Here is a 17,995-nt window from a genome sequence, read left to right on the forward strand (position 1 = left end):
TGAGAGGTTGACTGACTGATCGCATCCTCCTTGCGTCCGGCTTCTAGTTCTCAAGGGTCACCTTGACCTTCTTCTCAGGCGGGGGGATAATCTCATCCTCGACCTCGCCGGTGAGAGTAGGCAGTTCTGCCACTGACTCCTTGATGATGTCCAGGGCCTTTTGAATCTCATCTTCAGTGATGACCAAGGGAGGCGCAAGACGGATGATGTTCTGGTGGGTGGGTTTGGCCTAACAAACACGGTGTCAGCAAATCTACGTTACCATCCACGACGAGCTGGATAGATTGAGACTTACCAGGAGACCCTTGGACTTCATCAACATACAGAGATCCCACGCGGTGCGACCATTTGTTCTCGACTCGTCAATAACGATGGCATTCAGCAGACCCTTGCCCCGTACAGTCTGGATGATAGGGTTTTGGATGGCCAGCAGGCCGTCGCGGAAGATGTGACCAAGCTTCTCAGCGCGCTCGACCATCTGTTCTTCCTGGACGACCTCCAGAGCGCGGATGGCAACCGCACAGGCCAGAGGGTTACCGCCGTATGTGGATCCGTGCGTGCCGGGTTCGATGGTGAGCATGACATCCTTGCGGCCCAGCACGGCAGACACGGGGTACATGCCACCCGAGATGGCCTTGCCCAACAGGATCATGTCGGGCTTGATTCCACTCCACTCGTGGCAGAGCAGCTTACCAGTACGGGCAATGCCAGTCTGGATTTCATCGCAAATCAAGAGGACATTGTGCTTGTCGCAGAGGGCTCTGGCCTCCTGCAGGTAATCTTCGTCGGGAACCACGATACCCGCCTCGCCCTGAATGGGCTCCACCAGGAAAGCGGCCAAGTTGGGGCCCGCCTTCTCGAAGGCCTCCCGCAGAGCCGCCTTGTCGTTGTAGGCAATAGGCTTGTCCGTTCCGGGAATGGTGCATCCGATACCGGGGAGATAGGGGCCATAGTTTTCGCGCGACTCGGGGTCAGATGACAACGAGATAGCGGCGAACTAACATCCATGATCATGTTAGCTTTGACTAATTCTGTTTGATAGGACCAAAATCGCAAGCCCACTTACCGTGCGTCCGTGGAAGTTGTTCTCCGCACTCAGGACGAGCGCCTGGTTCTCCGGAATCCCCTTCACCTTATAACCCCACTTCCGAGCGATCTTGATACCAGTCTCAACGGCTTCCGCACCTGTGTTCATGGGCAGGACCATATCGAACCCGAAGTACTTGGTAACAAATTCCGCGAAGCGAGGGAAGACGTCATTATAAAAGGCACGAGAGCTGAGGGTCAGCCGAGAGGCCTGTTCCACCAGAGCAGCTACCAGCTTGGGGTGGCAGTGACCCTGGTTGACGGCAGAGTATGCGGACAGGAAATCCAGGTACTCCCGACCCTCGGGGTCCCAGACCGTGGTGCCCTGAGCACGGGCGAAGACGACGGGGAGGGGATGATAGTTGTGAGCGGCATACTCCTTCTCAGCACCGATGGCATCCTGAGTGGTGGCAGCGTGATAGGAGTGAGCGCCATCGACACCGTTGGAGCCGTTGGCAGGCTTGGTGGCTTTGGTGGCTTTGGTGGCCATGGTGAAGACAAGTGATGTGGAGTATTATGCGGGGCAACGAAGAGGAGATTGAGTGGTAGGAAAGGTTGGTCAATGAGTCTGGGAAGGAGGAATAGGAAGAGAGGTAAGTATAACTGTGGAAAGAGAGCGGAGGAGAAGGAAAGGTGGGCGAGAAGAGGGAAGATATAAGAATTGCGCGGGCGGGCAGAAACAGGCAAATGTAGCGAGGCCAACGACAAACGAAGAGGAAAGGGAAAAGAATTGTTCACCGGCCGAGGAGGAAAAGGCAAGAAACGAGGGAAACGAGGATAACCAAGAGACAAGATGGGTGCAGATGAGAAATTTGCGGAGATGAACTAGACTCCTAAGTGCAAGTCTACGCGGATGATCCCTAAGTGCAGGTGTACCCGGGGCGGTTGCAGTTTAGTAGGCGGTTTGACCAGTTTACGATTTACAGTAACGTTGACTATCATCCACCCATTCTGACTAAGCCCCGGATAAGGATATGGTCGATCCACCGCGAGTTCCACTTTTGTCCATTTCTGTTCACTTTGTTTTTCCTTTGCCAGTTTGCCTTCTTCCATAAACCCAGTGACGCTCATTTTATTACTACTCACCACCACCACCACAACCTCACCTTCTGTTCAGAGTTCAGACCCACGCTACGCCACGCTGCGGATCCTCGCCTCCTCTCCTTTCTTATCGGTTCGGAGACCTGTCACAGTGACTGATGATTGGTGAAGCAGATTGGTGGTGATTCTGAATTCCTTATCAACAAACTTACTGTACAGTGTACACTACAGCAGTGCAGTTCCAATTCTCCTGCAGCCCTCCGTTTAGAGTCGGCTCAATTACATCACACTCTTCCACCACCACCACCACCACCACCACCACCATAACACTAGCATCATCATCATCAGCATCATCCAGGACCTGGGGATCATATCATCTGGTTCCTGACTGGGTTCCACTACTACTAATATGTCAGGCCGATCAAGAGCCTCCTCGCCTCGTTCTTCCATTCCCTGCTCCCCCTCCTCCGTATCCCCGGCTGTTTCTCTGGCTTCTGGCTTTCCCTCGGATGACCCCGACGGGCCCTTATACTTGCCTCGCCAACTGAGGCCGCGAACGCCTACTCCCTCCCCGCCCCGCTTCCCTATCCTACCTTCTCCACCCGATTCCCTACGCGTCTTCCTCTACTTGCTTGCTTTTCGACTTTTAAATGCCTTGACTACCCGCACCTTCTTCCAACCCGATGAATACTTTCAGTCTTTGGAACCGGCCTGGCAGGCGGCCTTTGGCGAAAACCACGGGGCTTGGATCACCTGGGTGAGCTTTCCCCCCTTCCCTTTCTTTGTCTTCCCGCTATTGGCGGAACGCGTCTGCACCTTTACGGCATCGCTCCCCTTGGTCCCCTTGGGTACTTTGCCCACCCTCCAACACCAATTTGGTCTTCTGCGTTCTGTTCGCTCTCACACCAATCCGCCCGGTTTCGGTGACTAATTGCTTCACCGCATGGTGTCATCTTACAGGAGTGGCGGCACCAGTTGAGATCCTCGCTTCACCCTCTCTTCTTTACCGCTGTTTATTCCGCTGCCAACGGGCTCGCTTGTGCTTTGCACCTCTCCCCTGCATGGCAGGCGGATCTTCTCATTGCCGCTCCGAAGACGGCGCAGGCCGTTATCGCAGCCCTCGGAGACTACTATACCTGGAAGCTGGCTCGCTGTGCCTATGGTCTAGCCAGTGCAGAGGCCTCAGCTGCGGTACGTATCAGATTGTAACTTGACATGTCCACCGCAGAAAGACTAATTGGGAACCCAGCTGGCTCTGACCGCCCTTAGCCCTTGGCAATGGTTTTGTTCTACCAGAACTTTGTCCAATTGCCTTGAGACAACGCTCACCGTTATCGCTCTATATCTGTGGCCGTGGCAATGGTCGGTGGCTCCGAAAGCCCCCATACAAGCCAAACCGACTGGCCGGGTAATCACCACGCCCTGGGATAAGGTGAGAGAGGGCCAACGGCATCGGCATGATAAAGTGGTTCTCGGAAGGTATGTTATGCTGTCCTGCAGATGTGAAAGCTGCTATACGAATGGCTAATTTGAGGACATGGAGAATAGGCTGAGGCAGTGTCTCCCGCTTGCAGCCCTGGCCTGTATTTTGCGGCCCACAAACGTCTTGGTTTGGCTGATCCTAGCAAGCGTCGTATTGCATCGCAGCACCTGGGCGCGAAGAAAACTTTTAGCTCGCGAAGCTGCAATTTGGGGGTAAGTCGTCTTTATCCTGCATCATGGATCTTGCATTGACTCCATTCCAAGCGCCGCTGTCCTAGCCGTATCAATCGTGGCAGATCGATTGTTCTACGGAATTTGGACCTTTCCTCCTTTACGATTCCTCTACTTCAATATTGCCCAGTCTCTGGCTGTTTTCTACGGGCGCAACGATTGGCATTACTACCTCTCCCAAGGCTATCCTCTGTTGCTGACAACTGCGCTCCCGTTCACCTTTGTGGGCCTGTATCGTGTTTGGGCACGCTCGCAGGCAGCCGCTAGCCATGACCTCCAAGTTGAAACGCAGACTCAACTGCAAACTCAACTGACTTACGTGTGCCTTTCCATGCCGCTTGTGCTCTCATTGATTTCCCACAAGGAAGTGCGGTTCATTTATCCATTGCTGCCAGCGCTGCATGTTTTGACCTCTCCAGTCTTGGTGGACTTCTTTGGCCCTGCCGTGACTCAGTCGGTTGGCAGGCACATTCCTCGCCGACTGCTTTTAGTGTTTCTTGTGCTGTGCAACGTTGTCATTGGGCTCTACACCACAGTCTATCATGCGTCTGGGCCGAATGCTGTGTTTTCATACCTTAGAGACCAACGGCGAGTCCATGGTTCCAAGAACCTGAGTAACATCAATGAGCCCGGCATTATTGCCGGTTTCCTCATGCCATGCCACAGCACCCCGTGGCGTTCTCATATGGTCTATCCCTCCATCGATGCCTGGGCGCTTTCTTGCGAGCCTCCCATTGGAATGAATGCTACCGAAAAGGCGGAGTATCGTGACGAAGCCGATCAGTTCTATGACGATCCCTCCGGATTCCTGCGTGCCAACATGGCCGGCGGATTGAGCTACTTTCCCCGGCGACCAAGCTACCAGTCCCACTTGGAACGGTCCCGATCATCTCTACGATCCGAGGCTACCCTTAAGCACAACTGGCCGGACTACCTCATCTTCTTCGCCCAGATGGAACCCACGCTCAAGAAACTGCTCCGTGGTTCTTCTTACGGCGAATGCTGGCGCACTCACAATACTGATTGGCACGACGACTGGCGTCGTCAGGGCGATATCGTGGTCTGGTGTCTAGACACAACCGAACAGCTGGATTGGAGGACCGCGAAACGCTCTCGCCAACTCCAACAGCGCGGTCGTGTCTTCAACCGCGTCGTTCAGGCCATCAAGAATCAGGGCCAGGGCGGCAGACTCCAGTGGTCGTTCCCCTGGACCTCCTTGCGTCCCCAGTCCTCGTCCTGGTCATGGCTGTGGCCATGGTACCGGCGGCCCAAGCATACCGTGCTTGGATTTGAGGTTCCAGACTGGCTGGATCGCCTCTGGGATTATGTCTGGTAAGGATCTTGACTACGCAACACCCGTTCTTTCCTTCGCATTTCGTACGCATGTACACAAACTTTATACCCATCTCTTCTTTTTTATACTTCACAATCTCTCTATATGTGTCTATAATCTGGCTCATGCTTGAGGTCTTCCCAGTCTGATCACGCTCGCTGCCACTGTATCTTTTTTTCCGCGATCCTGCTCACGGTTGCACATACTTGGAAATATTCTATACATTGGAATACATACCTTTTCCCCTTCCATCTGGTCGAAAACGAGCGGAGATGAAGCTCGAGCAGCCTAAAGTATTTGCCCTTCCTTCAGATCACATACACCGAGGTGATCAAGGGGCTGTGGTGGCTGGAAGTCACGTGACTTATCTCACCTGTCCCGACGACAAATGCCACTCGAGGAATGTTTAGTTTGATCGCTGCCTCCGTTTCTGTCGTAATTAGATTCGCAAGAAGGGATCATGGCATGCCATGTATAGTTCAGAGAAGAGTGCTGTCATATTTGGTATCTTTCGTGGCCCCCGTGGGGGACCAAATCAATGTACTATCTGCCCAAAAGAAAATATTCTACAAAAATGTGAGGGTGTACGTATGCATTTAGACCTCGCGCGGCCTTGAGTGTCCTGATCCTAGCGATCGTCAACACGAATGCGAGCCAAGTGGTCGCTTATAGCTTGCCGCCCTGGGAATAGCCGTTGGTCTTCAACCAGGATCCAACGTCGGCGCGGTCACGGTTGACCCAGTTGACCTTGGCACGAATGGCATCCAGACTCTGCTCGACGGCACGGTCGAATCCCTAATCACCAATGTTAGTGTCATGTGACTAGTTATAGCAAAGCCGGGGAGAAGGAAATTACCTTGGTGTCCTTGCTCTTGAAGAAGGTCTCGACCTCCTTCAACTGGGCCTCCGTGCAGAAGCTGGCGGTGCTGAGCTGAATAACAGTGCCGAGCATACCCAGCGACGGGGGCAGGCGCTTGAAGATGGCATCCCAGTTAGTGGTCAACCAGGTCCAGCGAGCCTCGATACCGTTGGTGTGGCTGCGCAGGCCGCTCAGGGGCATGTAGATGTCCTGGTTCTTGACCTCGTCGCCACTGGCCAATTCCAGGGTGCGCTTGATCAAAGCCGGGTCCTCGGCGGCACCCAAGCAGCGGAGGGCGGTGGTCTTCTCGTCCGAAGTCGGGGCGTTGCGGAACCGGTCCAACACAATGTTGTACTCCTTCTCACCGCCCTTCTTCAGCACAATGCTGAACACGCTGCCGCGGATGTTGGGGTGAATGGCATTGGCATCGCCGGCAGCGAACCGCTCGAACATATCGTGGGCCGCCTTGACGACGACCGGATCCTCAGCCGAGCCGGCACTGCCGAACATCAATGCCTTGAACTGCTGCAGGATGTGTCCGTCCTTGTCAGAGAAGTCCCATCCAAGCTCATGGGCCTTCTCGCTGACCAAAGACCGCTGGAAGGCCTTCAGGGCATCCTTGCTGGAAGCATCCTCAAACAACCAAGCGGCCCGGAGAGCACCGATACGGGTCAGAATCTCGTTCCACACAACGAATTCCGACTCGCTGTCGAATCCCTTCAGAAGAGACAGGAGTCCGGAAGTGCTCTGGAAGCCAGACGCCGCGAGAGCACCCGCGTCGGCGATCATACCAGCACGGTCTTCGACGGTGAGGAGGCCATTCTTAGCAGCCTGTCCCAGCTTAGTGAGACGCTCGGGGGTGTAGGAGGTGCGATAGATGGCGGAGTGATCAGCGTTGAGCTTGAAGAAGTCCAAATCGGGAACCTTAAATTCGCCTTCCCGCTCGCTCAGCATGGTATCTTCATCGAGACCCTGCTTGGTCCGCAGACCCAGGATGACTGGGTAGAGCGTGGTATCCTCCTCAGGGCGGACATCGCCCGTTCGCAGGAAGCGGTTCTGCTTGACCTTGATGGATGAGGTCTTGGCATCCTCAGAGACAGTGACAACGGGGAATCCCACGTTCTTGGTCCAGATGTCCATCACCTGCTCAACGGGCTTGCCACTAGCATCAGCGAGAGCAGCCCACAGGTCACCCGTCTGGGTGTTGCCATAGGCGTGCTTCTTGATGTAGTTACGGACACCCTGCAGAAACACGTCCTCACCCATGTACTTGGAGATCATGCGCAGAACGGACGAGCCCTTGGAGTAAGAGATGGCATCGAAGATCTGGTTGATTTCGTCGGCACGCTTCACAGGCACCTCAATGGGGTGACTGCTGCGGAGCGAGTCCAAGGACAGGGCGCTCTGCAGGTTGTCGATGACGTAAGTCTGCCAGACCTTCCACTCGGGATAGAAGGCGTTGCAAGAGTACCAGGACATCCAGGTGGCAAAGCCCTCGTTGAGCCAGAGACCATCCCAAAAGTCCATGGTGACCAAGTTTCCGAACCACTGGTGAGCCAGCTCGTGCTGAACAGTCTCCGCGATGCGCTCCTTGCGGGCAGCACCGCTCGTCTTCTCATCCAAGAGAACATCGACAATACGGTAGGTGATCAGACCCCAGTTCTCCATAGCACCGGCGCTAAAGTCAGGAATGGCCACCATGTCCATCTTGGGCAGGGGGAATTCACTGTCGAAGGCCTTCTCATAGAAGGCCAGGGTGCGAGCAGCCAGGTCAAGCGAGAAGCGACCGTGCTCAATGTCCTGATCGGGTGTGGCATAGACGCGGATAGGGATGCGGAAGGCATTGGTCTCGATGTACTTGAGATGGCCGACAATGAAAGCGACGAGGTAGGTGGACATGAGAGGAGAGGTGTTGAACTTGACCGCCTTCTTGCCGCCGTCAACCTCGGTCTCGGAAGCAACATCCATGTTGCTCAAGCAGGCCATGCTCTTGTCAGCGACCAGAGTGATAGTGAACTTGGCCTTGAGAGCGGGCTCGTCAAAGCAGGGGAAGGCCCGACGAGCATCGGTAGGTTCCATCTGAGTTGTAGCAATGTACTTGGTTTCACCATCGGAGGTCTTGTATGAGGAGCGGTAGAAACCGGCCATGTTATCATTGAGCTCGCCGGTGAAGGTCAGCTTCAGCTGGGCCGAGGAGCCAGCGGGGATAGTCTCGGAGAACTTGACGGTGGCGACCTGGGTGTCTTGGTTGATGGTGACCTCGGGCTGGGAGGCCACGACAGAGCCCTGAGCAGAAACAACGGCATTGTGAATCTTGATCTCGTTGGAGTTGAGGGAGATGGAATTGGTATCTTCGGTGACCTCGAGGCTACAAGAGAATGTTAGTTGAAGCTGCAGCTAGCGCACAGGAGCAGTCGGGATGGTGAAGGAGCACATACTCGACGATGACAGTTCCGTCATAGGTAAAAGCCTCAAAGTTGGGCTCGAGAGTCAAGTCATAGTGAAGGGGCTTGACGTTGGTGGGCAGGACTTCACGACCGTGGGTGATGTTGGTCGAGCCCGACACTTCTCCACGACGTGTACCGCACATCCTGCGACAAGAGCAATAACGCTTTTGGAGCTTGGGAAGAGTAGTGGAGCGAAGAGGGGAACGACGAAGGACGGGAGGGGAAGAAGTGGAGGCAGAGAGGGAGGGGAGAGGAGAAGAAGATGATGATGAGGAAGAAGCAGAAGCAGAAGCAGAAGCGAGGGATGAGAGAGAAGATATAGAGTGTGAATGAGTGGGGAGAGTAGAAGAGGAAGAAGAGGTGGGGGAGGGGCAGAGCGCATAGGAAGGTCTGATGCTGGCGGAGCTCCGGCGAAGGAGCGGTAACCGTCGGGCTGAGGTAAAGCGACGCATCTTCTGGTTGTCACACTTATTATGATTCCGAATGGGAGGTGGAAATGAAAAACAGCCAGTGAGTGATAAGATAGCTAGAATTGGGATTGGAGAAGCTCAACCGAGGCAGAGCCAGGCAAGCAACGAATGAGGAAAGTGACAGCTGAATGGAACGAACTCAAACAAGCGCAATTGTCATTCACATTCACCTGCTGGCTCATGGAGAACAATCCCTTCGAATCTCTTTCAACCAAAGCTTGAAGGCGACGAGGAAGAATTTCTCGTCCAGATAAGCAGGCGGTGAGGCCTCGTTTGAGCCGTATGAGCTGTATGGGCATCGGTATTATTACCGTCCCATTACTGATCCGTCACGGGTCACGGGGTGACTAGTCCCCAAGCGGTCAGTCTTCAGGGCTTGGAGCTTGTCAGGGCTTCTCCGCATCACATGAGTCTGATCAAATCTCCTATTTAACACCCCACCACCTCGTCCTCGCGCCGCTTTCCCTCTCCTCATTATTCATTTTACGCAAGCCAACTACCGCCGTATGCCTCAAATTCTCGTATGGTATATGGCGGTTCCGCCGTCCCTCCAGGGCCAGCGGTGCTTTGCCAGACGGTGCTCCAGCCAGTTTGAGGGGTTCATGATTTGGGTCACGCGTTAGTCGTGCCCTTCCCGTGAATGGGCTTCCATAGAGGTCTGGGACATTAATCACTTTAGCTTAGCCATTTCTTTCATGTCATAAAATTCTAAGCCTTCAGTCCTCGAATCATAATCGGACCAGATATCATAAAACAAAAGCTTTTGTCTCACTCGGATAAGGGTAGCGCAACGCCACCATGGCAATGGTATCTCTCAAATGGATCTAATAATACAAGAACTGAATGTTGAATGAAACTCCAAAAGTGCCCCCGAACCATGTTGGCTGCATCCATCCCAAATTGAAAATCAGAACCGTCCATTGAAAATCGAACTCCGCATGTATGCGATGGTAATGTAAATATTATGATTATGCCATAAGCGGCCATGATGTTGAATCGTTCCTCATAAAGCATTAGGCAACAAAGGAAGTGTCCCCACAGTCGGAGTCCGGTTGCCGTTCAAACCCAAACTTTCAGATCCAGGCAGACACGTGCGCGTCTATCGCTGCTGCTGCTGCTGCTGCTGCTCGGACGGCTGGGCTGCCTGGTTTATGGGCATCTTGGTGAACACGCTTCTGGACCAGCCATCGGCGTCAATCACCGACTCCTTGACTAGGATATAACCTCCAAAGCGGGGCATCAGAATCGCCCACACCACGTAGTAGATGGCTCCAAGCGCGAAGATACCCAGCGCCACCACGCAGTGCAGGTAGTACGGTAGGCTCTTGTACACACTCTGGCCCGCGCTGGGAGGAATATACGGGGCAACCACCAAGAAGACGTTCGACAGAAAGAAGAAGACAGTGACCGGCAGCGTGGCGCGGATACCAGGGGCCCAGTCAGGGAACTTCTTCGACTTGGTCAGATAGATGTAAATCAGACCAGCAGACACGAACACGTTGACAAGCGACAAGGGATACGTGATCAGGCTGAAGAAGGGCCAGGTTAGTATCGAAGCTCAAATCCAGAACAGTTTTGCAGAGACTCACTTGACCAAGAAGTTATAAGCGTCCCCGGGAGGAGGCGCCAACATGATGATGATGGAGACAACCCAGTGCTCGAAGAGACCAGTAGCCGGCGAGTTGAACGGCCGGTTGCTGGCCCAGAACTTCGACAAGGGCAGAACTCCCTCACGACCCAGAGCCTGAACAACTGTAAACAGTCTTAGGATCATTTCTTCACCAATCTAATTGCGGATAACTTACTTCGTCCCTGAGAGAAAATCACCGACAAGACATTTCCAAAAGCTGACAAGGCCACAAAGACGGACATGACCTTCTCGGCCCGTGCACCGAACATGTTCCCGAAGAAAGCGGCGGCAACAGTCTGACCCGAAGATAAGAACTGTTCCCTAGGCACCGCAGCGAAGTATGCGATATTGCACAGCATGTACAGGATTCCGACGGAGCAGATAGCAATCGGGGCTGCGATCTTCAGAGTACGTGTGGGGTTCTTAGTCTCGCTCAAGGCCTGGGAAGGTTAGCACCCAGTCCACAGAGAGGAACATCCTGATAACTCACATAGTTGGCGTTGGAATAACCGATAAAGGACCAGATAACATTGTATAAGGCCATGACGATGCCGTACCCGGTGTCAGTGGTACCCTCAAAAGCGTTCGTGAAGTTGTGGGGAGGGTTGTCGATCTTGACGTGGCCAGCAAGAGCCACCCAGCCGGTAACGACAACAAAGACGATGATGACCAGCTTGACGACACCCAGCGCGTTCTGAAGCATGAGGCCCCATTTGACTGCAAAGGAGTGTATCAAGAACGCGACCGTGATGCACGCCAAGCCAATTCCACGCTGATTCCATCGTCCGACCTCAACGTCGGCAGCATTGAGGATGTACTCGCCAAAGACGATACTGTTACTCGCAGCCCAACCCAACAGGACGGCGTAAGCCGCGTACATTGCCGTGACTAAAAACTTCGGCTTGGTGAAGACATATTCGAGATAGTTTTTCTCTCCACCGTTCCTTCGCCCTGTCAGCATGCCAAGGCAACCTTGCTTTTGGGGAAGGCAACTCACTTGGGAATAGCGGTACCCCATTCGAGATAGACGGCCGTACCGGCCATGGCAATCAAAGTGCCGACGACCCACATGATGAGGGACAGACCGACACTGCCGGCCAAAGAGAGAATGGTGCTGGGGGTGGCAAAGATACCAGTGCCGATGACGCGGTTGAAAATCAGGAAAGAGGCACTGACCACACCGATCTGACGGCGGTCATCAGGAGTGGCCTCGAAGACATTTCCCTCGTCTGTGAGCCATCAGTTAGAACCAGCACATGCCTTGGGATAGCTGCCTGAGCAGGGGACCATCATACACAGTCCGGAGACACCATCAGTTCTGCGAAGACCATCTTCGACGGGCTTGCCGCCGGCAAGAGGCACCTTGTAGCCAGACTCAGGCTCGATTTCACCCATTGCGACGGTGATCTGGAATCAAGAAAAAAAAAAACTAGTGTCTAGCTGTACTGATGAGGCCCCGAAGTGGGTGCAGGCTATATAGCGTGGGGAGGCAAGTGACAGCAGCCGGAGAGAAGGCGGTTACCGACGGAGGCACGAGACCGTAAGATGGGATGGTGTGCTGCGACTAAATTTGATGCAATCGAAGGCGACCAAACCAGCAGCAACTCCGAACGGTCAGGCGTCGACAGGATTGTCTGAGCAGATTGAGACAAGACACCAGTGGCCAACGGAATGGAAAGAAGAAAAAGTTTAGATGCAAGCGCGACTGGAATCTATATCCTTGGTCCAGACACAGCACCAAGCTAGTATACCAGTCGCAGCGAACGAATCGAGTGGGAGGCGGAAGTATAGAGTGACTAAGATAAGTCAAGAATCCGACATCAAACAAGACGAGAAGGTATGGCAACAGTGACAGCAGTGACAGCAGTGACAACGACAAGAAGAAGAGTGCCGATTGAAGAGAGGAGGGAAAAAGACGTCAAGATGTGGGAAAGAATAATTTTCATGCAGGGCGGACGAAGCCATGTGGTTGGCGGACCTCCGCCGTTCGTCCAGCGGGCCTTAGCCTAGTACGAGAAGTAGTTGGATGGATCATGATGGATCATGTCTTGGTGTCTTGCCTTGAGGCAAAACTGGCAGGGCCGCCAGGGCAAAGAAAAGTTTGCTGACGGGCGGAACCCGCGGTGGGTGAAAAACGCTCCACCCCTGGGCCTACTCTAGTCTCTAGGCCTCTTGGAGCCCATCTTATGACACACCTAAATTGAGCACGCCATTGTCCCCCTGCGATGATGAGTTAAAGTTAGGTAAGGTTTTGCACCATTTTGAGACAATCGAGGTTCCAGGCGGGACTCACCGTGAGCCAAGACAACCACTATCCTTCTTATCAGTATCGATTATGATCCGGAAGAACAAATCAAGAATGTAGAGGGGGAAAAAATCCAAAGGAAAAGAGGAAATAGAGATAGAGATAAAGTTCCTCTGATTATATGTATGTACAGTACAGCTTCGTCTGACTGGCAGTCCGTATCTGCTTCTAGAAGATAGATTCATCCTCCAATTCCACCCAGACTCCGAGATCCCAAAATAACATCGTCATATCATATCCAAATGAGGTGGTGGCATGTGTGTGTGTGTGTGTGTGTGTGTGTGTGTGTGTGTGTGTGTGTGGCAATTTGTGTGTGTGTACCTCTCCCAGTCGGAACGCCTAACAAAAACTGTGCAAAACTCCGAGGAAAAGCAAATCAAAGCGCAGAACTCCGTATGGTCGCAGTAACGCGTATATCAAGAACCCAACCCGATATGAAGAAGCAGATGAGGTAAAAGAAGAAGTGTTCAAGGAAACAATACCGGAAAATGTAAACCATTACTCACGAACTGTGATGAAGGAAGGTGAAAAATGCATCAGTTCCAGGTGAATTCACCTATGGAGGAAAGCCGGCGACTCGAGCATGCGCAAGACACCCGGGGAAATTCAAGAGCATGTTCCAGCATGCTCGAAGAAGGAAAAGACCAATGTTCGGGAGTCTATTTAGGCGGCGTGGCTCCAATGGCATGTGCAACAGGCGGTGGGAACGTGGTGGGAGCCAACTTGCTCGGGCCGCTCGAAGGAGGAGTGATTGTGTGCCGTTTGGAGATCATGGCCAATTTCTTGCGGAGGGATGCCAATCGGCCCCGGATGCTGGACACCACTGTGGCACGTTAGTGGAATTCTGGAAAACTTCTAGAATCTCCAAGGAAGAATTAAGGGGACCTACATTTGATAACCACTTGTCGATCCTCCGCTTGGACTCCATCTAGCATGATTCGTTCGCTGTTCCTCCGACTTTCGGCTTTGCTGCCGCTACTGTGACCGGCCCGAGACCCTTCATCCTCGTCCAGAACCGCCTCCAACATCCGGATTGCCGTAACATAAGCAATCTCACACCCGGCGAGGTCCTCTCCCGTGAGTTCATTGATTGCTGCCGCGCGACTCATTTCTAGGGCGCGGTCATACATCAGTTTCTCAGCCGTCACCCCCGAGCTGACAACAACATCTCCAGATGTATTCGAACCCAGAGAGGACCTGACCGAATAGTTGCTGGGGTGACTCGGATGGTCAAGCGGCAATTGTTTCTGTCCCTCGATCAACTTGAGGCGAACAAATTCGGCTTTCTCTAGCACCTCGTTGAACCGATTGCGCACCCACTGCACGATGTTGTTGATCCGGTTGCTGACGAGTGCGCCGGTGGCATCTCCCTTGGTGCCCGCCGACTCGCCGAACGCTTCGGCCCGAGTCTTGCGACTCCACCAAGCGCTTGCAATATCCATAGATTTTGCCAGCAAGGAGAGCGCTTTGACGTAGAGAACCAACGCTTCTTCTGACAGTGTCACAATCGCGTCGGCCGTTAGTCCGCTGTCAGTGGGATCTGATGTCTCTGGCTGGCCAGGTAGATTCGTGGTTCCAGGATTGTCAGTCTGAACAGAAGGAGCCAGGGGAATGAGTTGCTTGTATTTTACTTCGGCAAATCCATAGACAACATCACTGCGAGTGGCACACTCCTCGAGCTCTTGAACAATCTTGCTATCTTCATCCAACGCCACATTCGTCTTGGTACTGTCTCCGAGGACGATCAAGCTGGTTTGGGGGTTGGGGTAAGCTGGAAAAGGGTTATAAGCCAACGGCGGGGAGCGCCCGCCCTTTGTTATTGTCAAGGGTGGTGAAAATCCCATCCCAAACAGGCGGCCGCTGGCCATATTGAGGGCTTTGGATATGGCCGACGTGGCGGATGTCGGGCTCTGTCCATATCGCCGCTCATAAGAGTTCTGGCGAATGTGCGCTGAATCAGCACGAGGCCGCCCGGAGATCATTTGCATGGCTTTGCTGGGAGACGCGTGGGGTGACATATTTGCAGTTGTCGGTACGCCCTGCATTGTTGCTGGGCGTCGTGAGAGCACGCCTCCCTGGCCAGGCCGAGAGAAGCCCCCTTGAATTCGCGGACTATGTGCCATTTCATCGGCAAAAGCATTAACCTCCACTGCCCGCTTCTCCACGACCACGTAATCTCGCTCAAATGCTACTTCTTGTGCTGCGCGCTCGCGCTCGCGCTCTTCTTTTGCCTTTTCCGCAGACCTGTCCACCTGCGGAACTCCAGACGGAGCAGTGCGGCTCCGCTGACGCTCGACCGGCGTAGTTGCTGCGCCACCTTCGTTCGGCTCCTGGCGGAGAGGAGCCTGAGGATCTACTTCTGGCACCGGATTACCCGTCGTTGCTGCAGAACCCTTGGCGATAGACAAAGGTCTATCTGCACTGCCAGTCCTACGCATAGGCGTGCTCGGCGTACCGGGACGCGAAGTCGGTGCAATCGAGCGTCGGGCAACCGGATACGTGGAAGGTTCCACACGGTCGTCAGGATACGGCACCTCTTTCTGACAGGGCGGTGCTGTTACAGGAACAATCTCAGGCCGGGGTTCTGGTACAGGCGCTGGTTCGGCAGCAGTTGTGCCAACGGTCGAACGTCGATATGGCGAGGACGCATCATCGGCTATCAAACCAGGAATTGGACCTGTGATGATCCCGTTCTCAAAGAAATCGGCAAAATTCAGTCTCTCTACCGGATTGCGTTTCAACAACGCTCTGATCAGTGCCTTGATCTCATCAGAAGCAGGGTTCTCCTCGGGAAACTTGATCCTGTCATCACCCTTCTCTATCTTCCGAAGCAGCTCGACATGATTCGAAGCCCGGAAGGGTGCTTTCCCAACGACCATTTCGTACAATACCGTGCCCACCGACCAGAGATCAGCCTTGGCGTCATATTTCTCATACCGGAGAATCTCAGGAGCCATGTAAAGAGGTGAGCCACACAAGGTTTCCGCAAGCGACGTCGCTGGAAGGGACCGCGCGAAACCGAAATCAGCGATCTTGAGCATGGGCAGCGATTCGAGCCCCGTCGTAGGGTTGAACGAATCTTCGCTGCCCTTGAATGGTACAACCTGGGTGGCACCCGAGCGGTACGATGACGGTGATGGACAAAGGAGCAGGTTTTGTGGTTTGATGTCACGATGGATGAGATTTCGATCCCGGAGGAATTTCAGAGCGCTCGACAACTGCTTGAGGAAATGACGAGTGACGACCTCGTTCAAAGCGCCACCTCGAGGATTTGGATACTTTGAGATCATTTCTCGCGTATACCGGTGATCGCCTAAGGTATCTCGTCGCTTGATAAACAAAGATAGATCACCTAGAGCACAGTACTCCATCACCAGATGGATGTGAGACGTCGTCTCATGACAGTCGATCAGGGCCACAATATGAGGATGGTATAAGCCCTTGAGAATATGGATCTCTGACGACAGATTCTCCCTCAGCTTCTTGTTCAGCTTGGACAGGTTGACGGACTTTATCGCCACGAAGGTGCGGGTTTTCTACCAGAAGACACTTGATTAGCAAGAGCCTCCAAAGCTTCAGCTTGAACGCCGATGAACGATCCAACCTCTTCCGCCAAGGGCGGTTTCGGGTAGCGACATAGTAAACATACCGTATGAACACCTTGGTAGACAGTGGCAAAGCTGCCTCGGCCGATCTCGTCCAGCCGCGTGTAGCGGCCGATGGGCATCTCAGCGTGTGAGGAATCTCTCGTCCTCCTCGAATGACCCGTTGATGCCATGATCGCGACAGGGCGCAGATAATGTGTGTACAAAATCCCAGCGACGCCCCGTTAACCAACAACAACTACCTCAACAGGAAGAATGACGACGGTGAATGATGGATGGGGCCCATCAGAGTGGCAAGCGGTCGAGGAATGTTGGCGATAAGAGAATAGTTAGACAGAGAAAAGACGGGGAGAGCAATAGATATGGCTGAAGGATAAGGTGGACCGCGGAGGCAGTGGTGGAAGTAGTGAAGAAGCGCTGGGCAAGGGCGGCAGGCGAGCGCAGGCGACGAGACAAGGAATAGGCAGGCGTCGTTCTACCTTTAGATAGGATCTGGGTGTAGGGGGGACCGACTTAGTGGTAGTAGATAGGTCGAGAGTAGACGTCGGCGCTGTAGGAGGCAGGAGAGCGGTGAGGCGGACAGACGGGGGTGTGTATGATAGGATGGAGGCGACAGCTACAGGGGGGTGGAGGTGTGGCCTAAGCTGTTGGTGCAGTGCTGATAGACGTATACTAATTTCGGCAGACGAAGTATGTCGTGTAGATCGAGGCGTGGAAGTAACCGAAGGACTGATAGCAAACAAGACCGTGGCTTGCGGGATGGAAAAAGAAGAAAGAACGAGAAGAAAGAGTACTAGGTAGGTTTGTAGATAAGTTTCAAAGTCACTCACAACGACAAGGGATGGAGGAGCGATGACTGAAGAATGGGAAGAAGAAGGGGGGGGGTAGTAGTAAAGAGAGAATGATGTGATTGACGGGGGAAGGTGGAAAGGCGGGAACAGCAGCTGGACCCGTGGGACATGCAAGAATTGTTGTATTGAGTAGGTAGGAATAGAGACAGTCACTCAGCTCAGAGCCTGAAGGGAGGGAGAGAGAGGGACTGGACTGGACTGGACTGGACTGAGGAGCGTGACCGCCGATAAGATCATGAATGACCTTCGGAGAAGAACAAAGGCGGTCAGGAGGGCGGCATGTCCTCGAATAGATGTCCCGGCCAATGGCCACCCAGTGTCAATCTCCACATTACCTACTAGGCGTAGTACTTCCCAGTCGTCATCACCCTTACTAGGTACCTTACCTACTCGTCCTGGATAAGTTAGTGATTCATCTCGGGAGACATACAATACATAACTGACGATGTACTACAGACTGAGAAATCATCGAGATACCAAGGTTGACTGCATCATGCTTCTATGAAGGGGGAGGTGTACAGTACAGTACTACCCTACATACAGTTCATTGAAACTTAGGTTCCTGCTATCTCCCACTGCAGCCCTGACAGCCCTGAGAAAGGCAAGACGGAGAGATAAGACGCGGCCGGAACAGGATGAATCCGGGGGCAGGCGA

The 17,995-nt window shown here is 53.6% G+C and overlaps 5 protein-coding genes across 5 annotated transcripts; 1 reads left to right on the forward strand and 4 right to left on the reverse strand.

Moving 5' to 3' along the window:
• Positions 1 to 43: 43 nt before the first annotated feature.
• Positions 44 to 1,576, reverse strand: car2 (ornithine-oxo-acid transaminase; the record flags this gene model as incomplete). The annotated part of the gene is made up of 3 exons (XM_025645202.1): positions 44 to 229; positions 296 to 997; positions 1,067 to 1,576. The coding sequence occupies 3 exons, from the start codon at positions 1,574 to 1,576 to the stop codon at positions 44 to 46; spliced, it is 1,398 nt and encodes a 465-aa protein (XP_025507916.1).
• A 706-nt stretch (positions 1,577 to 2,282) lies between these two features.
• gpi10 (putative glycosylphosphatidylinositol-alpha 1,2 mannosyltransferase) lies at positions 2,283 to 5,375 on the forward strand. Its single transcript, XM_025652157.1, has 5 exons — positions 2,283 to 2,884; positions 3,088 to 3,318; positions 3,377 to 3,606; positions 3,676 to 3,822; positions 3,874 to 5,375. The coding sequence occupies exons 1-5, from the start codon at positions 2,537 to 2,539 to the stop codon at positions 5,174 to 5,176; spliced, it is 2,259 nt and encodes a 752-aa protein (XP_025507917.1). The 5' UTR covers positions 2,283 to 2,536; the 3' UTR covers positions 5,177 to 5,375.
• A 464-nt stretch (positions 5,376 to 5,839) lies between these two features.
• Positions 5,840 to 8,622, reverse strand: BO66DRAFT_434477 (M1 family metallopeptidase; the record flags this gene model as incomplete). The annotated part of the gene is made up of 3 exons (XM_025650780.1): positions 5,840 to 5,968; positions 6,030 to 8,400; positions 8,471 to 8,622. The coding sequence occupies 3 exons, from the start codon at positions 8,620 to 8,622 to the stop codon at positions 5,840 to 5,842; spliced, it is 2,652 nt and encodes an 883-aa protein (XP_025507918.1).
• A 1,114-nt stretch (positions 8,623 to 9,736) lies between these two features.
• Positions 9,737 to 12,196, reverse strand: BO66DRAFT_142162 (high affinity methionine permease). The gene is made up of 6 exons (XM_025642072.1): positions 11,875 to 12,196; positions 11,577 to 11,808; positions 11,070 to 11,523; positions 10,755 to 11,019; positions 10,539 to 10,701; positions 9,737 to 10,478 (listed from the first exon to the last, which is right to left on the reverse strand). Exons 1-6 carry the CDS (start codon positions 11,972 to 11,974, stop codon positions 10,049 to 10,051), a joined length of 1,644 nt encoding a protein of 547 aa, XP_025507919.1. The 5' UTR covers positions 11,975 to 12,196; the 3' UTR covers positions 9,737 to 10,048.
• Positions 12,197 to 13,543: 1,347 nt separating this feature from the next.
• Positions 13,544 to 16,662, reverse strand: atg1 (serine/threonine protein kinase ATG1; the record flags this gene model as incomplete). The annotated part of the gene is made up of 3 exons (XM_025650781.1): positions 13,544 to 13,707; positions 13,774 to 16,420; positions 16,534 to 16,662. The coding sequence occupies 3 exons, from the start codon at positions 16,660 to 16,662 to the stop codon at positions 13,544 to 13,546; spliced, it is 2,940 nt and encodes a 979-aa protein (XP_025507920.1).
• Between the last annotated feature and the right edge of the window lie 1,333 nt (positions 16,663 to 17,995).

Source organism: Aspergillus aculeatinus, assembly GCF_003184765.1.
Source record: "Aspergillus aculeatinus CBS 121060 unplaced genomic scaffold BO66scaffold_4, whole genome shotgun sequence".
In the NCBI taxonomy this organism is placed as follows: domain Eukaryota; kingdom Fungi; phylum Ascomycota; class Eurotiomycetes; order Eurotiales; family Aspergillaceae; genus Aspergillus; species Aspergillus aculeatinus.